General features: G+C 39.3%; 1 protein-coding gene across 1 annotated transcript; it reads right to left on the bottom strand.

Annotated features, from left to right (window-relative positions):
• Positions 1-2368: 2368 nt before the first annotated feature.
• il11a (interleukin 11a) lies at positions 2369-11075 on the bottom strand. The gene is made up of 5 exons (XM_036128303.1): positions 10695-11075; positions 9865-10022; positions 5459-5554; positions 5146-5307; positions 2369-3256 (listed from the first exon to the last, which is right to left on the bottom strand). The coding sequence occupies exons 1-5, from the start codon at positions 10699-10701 to the stop codon at positions 3077-3079; spliced, it is 603 nt and encodes a 200-aa protein (XP_035984196.1). The 5' UTR covers positions 10702-11075; the 3' UTR covers positions 2369-3076.
• Between the last annotated feature and the right edge of the window lie 415 nt (positions 11076-11490).

An 11490-nucleotide genomic window follows, 5' to 3' on the forward strand; every position in this document is an offset into this window, starting at 1 on the left:
TATATATATATATATATATATATATATATATATATATATATATATATATATATATATATATATATATTGATGAGCGCCTCTGGTAAAATGTGCAATAAGCCTTAAAATAGATCAAATCTTCTAGTGCATGAGCACAATAGAAGGATCTAAAAAAAGTTCACTGTTAATAAATGAATAACTTTAACAAATTAATAGATGTCACAACTAGTGGTATCCATGCTATTGGTATTCTTTATGGCAGCCTTAATTTGTTCAGTGAGCTATACAAATTCTAAGTAATGGATCCTTATTTTTTTTTAATCACATGTAACAAATCATGTGATTAAAAAAGTATTTTTACTTTAAGTATTTATACGTTCATCATTGAATACAATTTTAACTGGTGATCCATGACTTCCTGTTTACCTGGGGTTTACATGGAGGGTTATTTATTGTTTCTCATTGCATTGTAGGCTGGACAAGGACCCATAATTATGTTGCTGTCACGCATAACGAGAAGGGACAGACAGGAAAAAAGTAAAGCTGCTGCATGGAGTGGGATCTTAGGTTCATCAAGTCCACATCAAACCCTAGATGTTATCAACAGTTTGTTTGAGAAAAACATCCCAAAAGAATTATTTTCTTTCCTATAATCACAAATGTAAACAATTAAGTGTTTATGATTTGCTCCTGCAACCGGAACTGTGTCTGTTGACAAATTGTGACTAAGGCCTTTCTGCAGCAAACCAAATCCAGGTTTAGCATGATTTGGCATGAAACAAAGAATGAATATGTGCAAAAGAACCTTGTGTCCACTGTTAAGTATAGTGGAGAATATGGGATGCTATGTGATTCTCTTCCAAACATTTGTGCCTGCCTGGCTGCACTCACTATGTGAAATGCCTGGGGATTTTTAATGGAAAAATTATTTTAGCCGGGAAATCACAGAAAACATATGACAAAATCAAAACAGAAATATTTCCCCTGACACAATACCAATCTTCATCTCGGACTATCTCAACGCCCAGGCCTAAATCCTTTTGAAGATTTGTGAGACGAGAAGAAAACAAGAGAGCGGAGACACCCCAGAACTCTAAATAGTTTCTAAAGAGATTTTACAAAGAAAAATCATTAAAGATCCCTTTTTCTTAATTGGTGTATAAAAGGTGTGTAATTGGCATAAGGGTGAGGTACATAATACGTGTGCCAAATAACTGTGGCACCAGAGATTTGATAAAAAACGAAATTGTTTCTTCAAATATATTGTTTTACCTGACTGAAAAATTCTATTCAAACTATAGTTTGTATTTTCAGGGTGAGATTATGCTCCTTCAATAACAGATGGATTTGCAAATACCAGCATAAATAAATTGGTGACTGAATGAGTGAAAATTCTCAACAGAAAAATTGGGTTTTCTGATTCTGATGACTGTTGTGTTCTCTGGTTTCTTGTTTTCTTTCCTGTTTCCTTGTACAAAATAATAATTTTGTTGTTCCCATTCTCCATTGAATAAAAAACATCATCTTATGATGATATCGTTGGATTTCCCTATTTACTTTGCCTTCTTAACATTTTTGTTACATCTTGTGTAATTTTTTTCGTTGGGATAAAGCAGGCGATGCAAACCAAAGATGTAGTCAAAGCAACTGTGCACATTCGTTAGCATTTATTTCACCAAGGCACATGTTTCACATTGAGACCAATCAGTGTGTGGAGGAGGCATCTTTGATATGACAGAAATAACTTAAACAAGATAGCACAATAAAAGCAAATAAGATTAAAAACTGTATAAAAGTACAAAAAAGATAGGAGGCTTGCTCCACTGCAGCACAAAATAAATAGTTCCACCAAGTCATTTAAATAAATAGTCAATACTGTAACAAATACTAGAATAGGAATGAGTAAAAATTATAGTGATAAAACCGGTAATCTACATTATCTTATCGAAAACAGCATGATACACATTAGCACTTGTACACAACAATTTACATTCTTGTACATTTATGTACACCTGTACAGAACATAGTGTCACAATACATAGTATTTTAAGGCTTTGGTTGTTTAACAAAAAAATAAAATAAAAAATAACTCTTCTTGCCCAAAGCACAAGTTCAAAATCAGCCATCTCACTCATCCAAGAGGCCAATCCCAACAGGTTTGTGCAAAGACTCTAATCAGGACCATCAGTGCTCAGCAAGAGGGCACAGTCACATGGCTTTACCACAATGTTAAATATGCGCGCCTCCTTGTGTAGTACATGACGAGTTAGCATTGCAAAATAGAAACTCTCTGTGGTTCAAAGCAAGAATTTGCATCTCTTTGGTTACCGGCTGGACACTTTAAAAATAGATGCAAAGAACTAAAGAACTTAATAAGGCATCGGTTGGTACGTTATTAGGCAGTAGATTTACCATTATTTAGCGACAACACTATCGTCTGCATAAATGTTTACTTTAATGCCACTGTAAGGGAGAGGTTTCCCGAATGCTACATCTACTGGAAATAGGGTTGGCTGAAGAAATACACAAATCAAATGAAAATTTATAACGTTTAAAAAACAAAACAAAAGTAAGAGCTGTAGGTTGAAAAAAGTGCTATTGTTTTTTTGTTTTTTTTGTTTTGTTTTGTTAATTTTTTTTTGTTTGAGAAACAGATGAAAAGAAACTGTTAAAAGAAAGAGAGATTATAAAATATTAGTAAATAAATTCACGTTAGTAAGGAGATAGACACATTAGCACTTCAAATAAATAGAAAATAAATAAATTATTAACCATCAATAAATAAATAAATACATAAATAACAATAGTTGCAAAGAAAGGCCTTAAGGAGGGAAGCAGGAGAATCTTGACATGATCACTGTGGTGTGACAGTTTGTTTTAACGGGAATCTTGATGGTCGTGCTGCAGTGTGGCTAAATCCTCATCGATTATGGCTCTTCAATACACACACACACACACACACACATACACACACGCACGCAAACACACATGGCACTGATGTTCACACCTGGGCCTCTTTCACACACAGACATGGTCCTGTTTTCAGTTTGGTTGAGGATGAATGTGTTGGCTCTGCAGCCGTCTGCTGCGTGGATCATCACTGCACCGCTGCAGCTTTGGGCTTGAGGCTGAGAAACGCTCTATATGCCCAGTCGCAGAAGAGCTTAAAGTGTTGGAGGAGCTCGTGGCTGGACTGCAGGACATCAAAGTGATAAGGGAGGTGGGGAGGGAGGGAGGGTGTCGGGTTTGTCAGCCTTGGTGCTTCGATTCTCTGCATCTGCGGAGGAAAAGGCAAGGAGAGAAAATAAGAAAAACGTCTATTGTTGCCCTGTTATTCTCAGTATATATATATATATATATATATATATGTTATGTAATGGGTGACATGGAATTTTAACCAAATCTAAGTAACAACCCAGGTAACCCACACATACAAAGAGATCCAAAAAAATAGGTTTGTAAATTTAATAGAGTCAAATAACAGGAATAGGTGTTGAACACACAAAAAAGAGCCGCTTTGAAGATATGGAAGTATTGATTCATTTAGTTCTTGGTTTTGTACAGCAACTCAGTAATGATGTGTAAAAGCAAAGAGCTCTCTTAAAATGCAAAATAATTTAATTTCAAATATGTTCCAGCTATAAATCAAAAATCTAATATTTTTATGAAATTAAGTCGTCAGATTTTTGTGGGAAATAACTAATCTAGTAAAAGATGTTTACTTCAATAAAATATAAAGGTTTCTTAACTTTCTGAGTTGAATGTTTTATATGTTTTTGCTTGAGAAAAAAAAAAGAAGCAAATTCCCAGCAGCAAAAGGAGAACTTTCTTTGAAAGCATTGGGCGTATTTAGTCAAGTTTAAATAATGGGTGAACCCAAATCAAAGGTGTTGGCACGACTTTCTACGATATTAAGAAAAGATAAATACACACATCTGAGAATAATAATTAGTGTTCTACCGTTTGAGAAAATGGAATATAAATTAAAAAAAGTGTCCATCTGCATCAGTTACATCTGATATAGGCCCAAATTTATCCCTTTCTTGAACTCAAAAGTATTACAAAGGTCTCAGATGGCCCTCAGGCATCACTCTGGACACCCCTGCTTTAGGTAATCATTCAAAACATAATTTCCCATAAACCAGCAATGGCCAGATGTTCCTGAGAAAATTTTCAGACAGATGAGTTAAAATGTTTATTTGAAGAGATTTCTAAGAGCCATGGGCAACTTACAGAGAGCCACAGTTAGACCCGTGACAAGCTACAGCAGTTTTTTCATGATAATAATTAGCAATGAACTGAACTCCAATAGCTTTATATGCACACTTACTGGGCAAGGCTCCGCTCCTTGAGAAAAAAGATCAATTTAAATTTTGATGCTGAATGTTTGGACAAGAAACTAGAAATACTAGACCTTTTTAAATCTTTAAATATCAATTCAGGCACTATGACTTATGGAAAAATGACGCTGCACATTATTGCAAAACCACCATAACAGCAAAGAAGCTTGAAAGTGGTTGCAGTGGGGCTAGCTTTTAGCGCATTCTCTGGCAGACTGCATCTAATAATAATAATAATAATAATAATAATAATAATAATAATACAACATTTTGTTCTGTATGCACTCTGTACATACAAAATGACAATAAAGTTGTCTAAGTCTAATAATAATAATGGAGAAATATTGAGATGTTCTGGATAAGATTCTAAAAATGAAACAAGGGAGTATTTTTTTCTTCAGATGGACAATGATCCCAAACACATGACCAAATTAACACTCATCATGTTTCAGAAAAGGTCAACAAAGCTGCATTGGCTTGAATCCAATTGAAAATCCATGGAAAGTACATAATAATCAGAAGACAGAGAGGGTCTGTTGTGCTAAAGAACATGTCCTGCCATTAGCCAAAAAAAGAGCTGGTTTTATTCATTCTTTGATACATTTGAATGTTTAGTGCTTCCAGTCCTTTTCCCCATTACTAGAATTCAGCTCATTTCAAGATGCGTTTGTGTTGACTTCTTTGTATGTCTTGATCATATGAGTTGTTACTAACAACTGGTGTGAATAACAATACCCTGTTTAGACATTATATTTACTGCCTAAAGCATGTCAAAGACTTAACACGTGAGGAAAACAATTAGTTTTGAGAAACTCAAGCTTTCTACCTGACGGTGCAGCAGATTGATCAGAGATCTCATTTCCTTGATCATCTCCCCCAGCTTGGGCACCGCCGGGTGTTGGTGCTTCTTTGAAACCCTGTTGAGCCACTCGAAGTGGTGCTCGTAGAGCTTCAGGTCAGCGTGGAGCTGGGACAGTGTGGGCTTCAGCTGGAAAAAACAAAACAGAGCCGCTTTAGAGTCGAAGCACGGGCGTGGCAAGATGTCACCGGTAGAGATAGGCCTCGCCGTCTCTCTCTTCCAGCTCTCTCCACACATGCACGCACCTACGTCGGCACAAACGCAATTGTCAGAGCATTACCTCAAGATTGCTGAGGTCATTGGCTGATCTGTTGCTCATTTCGGGCAGAGATCTGAACCTGTGCGACTCCACATCCGAGTCGAACGCGTGCTCCTTCTGGAAGACAAAGCGAGACACAGAGCAGCCTGTTAAAATCAGTGCAATTTAACTTGATGGCACAAGGCAAGGCAACATGAGGAAAACATCATTCCAGCTCCCCCGCTGGCTCTCTGTTTTGCGGAGACGGAGGCCCTCACCGGCGGGTCAAACAGGCTCAGTGTGAGTTCACACACTTTAGGCCACCGAAAATGCCAACAATGGAGCAAATGACCTGAACCCACAGGATGTTTTTCGGTTGGAGCAAGGATAACAACACAACGTGGTGACTAAGAAAGCTCCGAGTGGGACAGACAACACAGGCCTGTGGGGAAACTCCCGGGTCACGACTATAATAAGAGGGAATGACGCAGTGCCTCTTGATGTCCAGTTACAGTTGTGTTGTAAACTTTTGGTCAGACGACAGATGTTGTGCTCGTTGTGACCAGCAGAGGGAGATACGCTACCTGCCTGCAGGTATTTTAGATCCTCATCCGTTTTAGCATTCAAGATGCAGCCCTGATTCAGATTCAGGGAGAAGAGCGATGTGGCATGAGTCATTTTCTAATCAGCAGAGGAACATAACAACATTAGGATGATGAGTGCTGAGAAATGTTTTGAATAAACAAGGCTGAGTGTGCTTAATGCTTCCTAAACCTGCTATGATGTGTTTCCCTTGTTTGCCTGCTGCTGTTTGTGTTGATGTTTGCAGCGGATGAATGTGCCTCATTGTCCCTCATGTCTCTCCATCAAGGCTGTCGTAAGGGGTTCTCTTGTGTTTGCCGTGCAATGTTTTTGTCTCCCTCTGTGTCAAACCAGGTGCACAAAGCAAAATCACGCACGCATTTATTTGTCATCCAGTCAGCTCTCTGATCTTTGCAATCTCTTTGTCATTTTATTTTCTTCCAGCTCTTAAAGTTCTCGCTACTGTCCGACTTTTTCTCGCTCTCTCCGACCGTGACCTCATTCACCCAACATCAGAACCGAACATCCAGCCGTTTTCTTCCTGAATGCAAATGCGGGAATGTGATAAACCTTTCTTTTGATTTTTATCAATCCACTTAGCTGTAAGGAACCAAAAGCAAAACACCAAACACTGCACCGCAAGTAGAGCGGCTACGAACAGCAACGACAGCCACAAAGCTGCATGTCCCGAACTGCACACAGTCGTAGCATATTAGTTAGCAACCATCCACTAAGTATGTTCAAACATACATAGTTACAGTGGAAAACTAGAGCGCTGTCAGAACTCACACATTTCTCTCTCCTAAAAGCATCCATTTCATTGCGTATTTGTAGGAATGTTCCATAGTTTCCCATTCTATTCATTTTTCCTAACGTTGCCCCCACCTTAGTGGAATCCTGCTAAAAGATGGGGACGTTTTAAAATAAATATTATTTTTCCATAAATGTTATATAAAACTTTCCCTTTACCCTTTGATAACAGTAGCTTTTTTTCACATTGGGATTCCAGGTTTTATGATTGCAAAGACTTTGTTTTAAAGCGGCAAAGCAACACTCAAGCACTATCTGAACACTATCTAATGGGCAAAACTAGAGAGAGTATGTTGCTATTTTTGATCTTATCCCCTGAACAAAAGGAGTTTAAGGATTTGCATATTGTAAAAATAGCTTCAAGGTCTGCGGTGTGTGACCAGAGATCCAGAGATATGATCCTGCTTTCTTTTCACCTGTTAAAACACAGCCTTGATACACAATCACCAGCTGCTGGCGCAGGCCTCAGATCTGATTTCCCTACTCACTTGACTGTCAACAAATACGATTTAGGCCACACTCGTTGATTGAAAAAACATGATATGCCTACTTTGTTGAAAACTGCTCACGTTCTGTCGCCACTTAAACGCTTGTGGAACTCAAACATGATGTGCTATTTAGTGGTTTCTCAATCTAACCGGATCTTTATTGACACCTTGTTGCAACACTGATAGTTCTCTGTCATCCCGGCTGCAGCAGGAGGCTGTTGAGTCTCGCTTGTGGATTAAAAGTGAGATCACTCGGTCAAATTATCTAAGCATGCAGCCAGTCTGTGATTAAAGAAAGCAGCTTAAGGCCCACACAGGCTTTTTTAGCTGAACACTGTTTCCAGCCGCAGCATGATGCAAGCACTGCCTAACATTAGCACCAAGATCCATTCAGTAGCCGGAAAGTCGGCCTGAGGCATAAGCTATCTGAGCCGTACATTAGCAGAGGGTCCCAAAGAGCACTAGAACAGTCTTAAAAGTGAGGAGTAAAAATGTGTACAAATGGAGCATTCAGTTTGATCATTTCCATCCCCTACTCAGCCAGAATTGACTTCTCAATTTGAGAAGCTTCCAATTTCTTTTAAAAGAAAACCATTTCTAAGTATGCTTTAAATGCTCTAATCACCACTATAAAAAGGATGCAAAGTGACTAACATGGGTCAAATGACACACATTAAGCAGAGGTGCCAACTTTTGATTAGTAGGAGTGGGAAGGGTTAGGTTTGGGGTTAAGAAAAACAGGCATTTCAGAAACACCTATTTCTTTTCAGGGACAACTAGATCCCTGGAAAAGTCTACAGATGTTCAATGTGCTATGGAATTATCTTCAGTTCTTTGCATCTTAAAGAATGTAAAATGAATAAATATTTCATGTTCGAACCATAAAGTATCATATTGCTCCTTCGATGATGTAGGTTGCGTCACATCATTGTCAGGAATAAGCTCAGGTAATAAGTGCCATTACATAGTTTCAAAACCTTAGATGTCTGCAGTTGAACTCCTTTCACATTGGTACTTTTACCATAGGGTTAAAGGAAAAACATTTGATACATGTATTTCCAATACTGCCACCTCTTTTAAAAAGTTGGTGATTCCCATAAAATTAGCTTTATAGAACCATACCCTTGTATAATGCAACCGGATGGACGATATGGGTACTACAGTAGGCAAGATGGCTGCTGGACCTGTGACCTTCACAAAAAAAGAACTAGTTCAATTGGCATAAATTATGGAATTGGCATACATTTTATGCCAATCACAAGTGATAGCAATTCTTTTGTTTTCCTTTACAAGTATTCACTGAGTTACACACAGATGGACATGCAAATTCCTCTCCTGCTACACAACTGAGCGAGACAGAGAACAGGCACAAGGGGAGGGGCGCAGCAGAGTACACAGGCTGTACTTATTTCATATCCGAATATCACATGAATGTTTCAGGGTTGTTCAAACTGCCTCCATGTTAGTGCCCAGTATGTGAATGGGAACGGGGTCCAGTGTTTTTTGGATTGCATAAGCCCCTCTCAAGTTTAAGATCTTACGTAAAGTGGTCAGTTAATAACTGGATTATTCTTCACTGAACAGAGTTTTACACAAAATATTATTAATGTGCAATATTGGGTTAGACAAGTAAGAAAACTAGTTGTTGGTCTGTCTAAATTTATTACTATTGGAGTTATTAGTTATTTATTTGTCATTAAAGTTACATAGTTAGAAGTTTTATTTGAGAAAAAGCTTTGTTGGACAAGAGGGTAAGTGTTTGGTTGTGCATAAGGTGACAAAAAGAGAGTTTCTCCTAGGGAGTCATTTATTCAAGGACTGCCACTGAGGATTGATTTCTAAAGAATGAAATATTTACGCCTTGCCAGAATAAAAAACTGTAAAACAAGAAGAAGAAAAAACAGCTGCTGGAAGATAGACCAGTCCCAGGCAACAGCTTGGAATTAAGGGGTTTACTTTCAGTGAGATCCTTATTTGGAGAGACATTTGACTGGGCAAACTGAGAGTGACAAACAGAGAAAAAGCTTCAGTCTCACTCCAGATGAGTGAGAGATGGTAGTCAGTGTTCTTGCAAGAATGACATCCTGACTGAGCCAATTGCAACGTAAAAAATCAGTCTGAGTTTGAGGGGCGGGATAAAATGCAGTGCAGCGCCACAAAAATCATGTCTTCCTACTCCGATCAAGAAACAGGGGATACTTACTAAACACATGGGTGGGCAAGTTCCCCATCATTGTGTTTAAAAGTGATAGAAATTGCTATTAGGTCACAACTGACCGATCATATTTAAAACCGGTACATGTGTGTAGCTCTTTCTTTTGCTGCTATGGACAACTGTGCATGTGGCCTGTATAAAAACAGCCACTGTTGGCAACCCTGATCTAAAACACAAATGTTCAAAATGGGAGATTTAGAGCCGGTTTCAACCGAGCTTTAATGTTGGTTTGCAGCTGGAAGCCCATCTCCAATCATAGAAAATCCAGACTCTGAGTTAGAGATGAAGCCTCCTCTTCCATACTAAAACCAAAATCTTTAGCTAACTGGATCATGCACTGCATCTCCACTTACCAGCAGCTCTTGGGTGAGCTTCATGAGGTTTCTGGTCTGATTGGACAGTTTGTCCAGGTCGCTGGAGCGCCGGTGAGGTACAGGTGAGGCAGAAGTGAACACGGGCAGTTGTGCCAATAGCAGCGAGAAGAGCAGCGAAGAGGAGGAGTCGACCAGCACTGTGTGAAGGAAAAAAAAAACGGAAGCAATTAGAGGAGAGGCGCTGTCATCTCACCATAATGATAATGACCTCAGGCCACGGCTGTCAGCTCTGAAGAGGAGGAGGGCGGCGGATAATGCGACGTAACATAAACAATGGCTCCAGACTTGGCAAGAGGAATCCTCAGGAGTCATGTTTTCACAGGCTTGAACGCGCATCATTAAATGATTAAAAAACAGAGGAAAGCTTTGACACAGAATATCTCCATCACTTCGTATGAATGCCGCCGATTGTCACACCTGCAACTCGATAGGTAGGTGAGCTGGATGGTGTAAATTAGAAAGACGGAGCCAAAGTCTAACAGTAGGCTCATTCATCCCTCTCCCTCCCTTCTGCTTCTTTCAAGTTCAAATACAAGGTAGGACCAAAGCATTAAAAGGCAACCGAGTGATGAATGTTTCCCGATAATTACAGGTGAACCACAAGAATCTGAGCCCGAATATGTATAAATATATATTAAAACAAACAGGGGAAAAAAGTGCTGACTATTGCACCTTGGAATAAACCCGAGCAGAAGAGAGGCAAGAGATTCAGATTTTAATTAAAAAAAGGTTATATATGTAACAACTGGATTTTAAAACAAAATAAGAAAAAGGCACAATCTTTAAATAATATTTAAACAATTACTTACATTTCATATTGGTTCTGTTCCAGAGGCAAAAAATCAAAAACAAAGAAATAAACGAAAATAAATAAATAAATAAATAAGTCGAGGTTCGGGGACTGTCACGTGCTCCCGGTTCTCTGAAAATTTGTCAGGACGCAGTGGACGGGTGCGCAAATGGATGAGCGGTGCGCACACAGACGAGCGCACAGACAGACGCAGACAGACAGAGAGAGAGAGAGAGAAAATAAAAATAAAAAGTCAACAAATAAAGTCAAACTTTGTAGAAAAGTTCGAGAGGAGCCCCTGTGAGTCTGTGCAGGGAGGCAGATGGTCAGTTAGGAGGGGGAAATATAAAAAAAAGAAGAGGCAACCAGGAGTGCAGAGAGAGGGATGCAATGGATGTAAGTCCAAATTTTGCGCGCAGTGAAGTGTTTAGGCTTGTTTAAAACTTCCTTTATAAAGACGTCGGGCCTATGACACATAGGCAGTGACTCACTTCATTCATAAAAACACTCACACACACACTCAGACACACACACAGACACACACACAGACACACACACACACACACACACGCACAGACACACACACCCTCCCTCTCCCTCCTCTCCCTGGCTCTCTTTCCTTATCCCCTCCCTGCTGCCTGTCTCTCTTTTGCGAAACTTGAAAAAAAATGTTCCGTTGTTTTCTTTTCTCTCTCTCTCTCTCTCTCTTTCTCTCCTGTATCACTTTCTCCCGTCCTGTCCTGGTCACTATCTTCTCCAGCACTTCCTCCGTCGCATCCCGCTACCTCCTCCAATCATCGGCCCCATCTACTTCT

This window comes from Fundulus heteroclitus, chromosome 3 (assembly GCF_011125445.2).
Source record: "Fundulus heteroclitus isolate FHET01 chromosome 3, MU-UCD_Fhet_4.1, whole genome shotgun sequence".
Taxonomy (NCBI): Eukaryota; Metazoa; Chordata; class Actinopteri; order Cyprinodontiformes; family Fundulidae; genus Fundulus; species Fundulus heteroclitus.

Excerpts from the sequence above, each read along its gene's own strand:
- il11a (XM_036128303.1), bottom strand. Across the intron at positions 5,555-9,864 it reads AGCTCACCCAAGAGCTGCTG|AAGGAGCACGCGTTCGACTC; the intron begins GTAAGTGGAGAT and ends TTTGTCTTCCAG. Across the intron at positions 5,308-5,458 it reads ATGACCTCAGCAATCTTGAG|CTGAAGCCCACACTGTCCCA; the intron begins GTAATGCTCTGA and ends TGTTTTTTCCAG.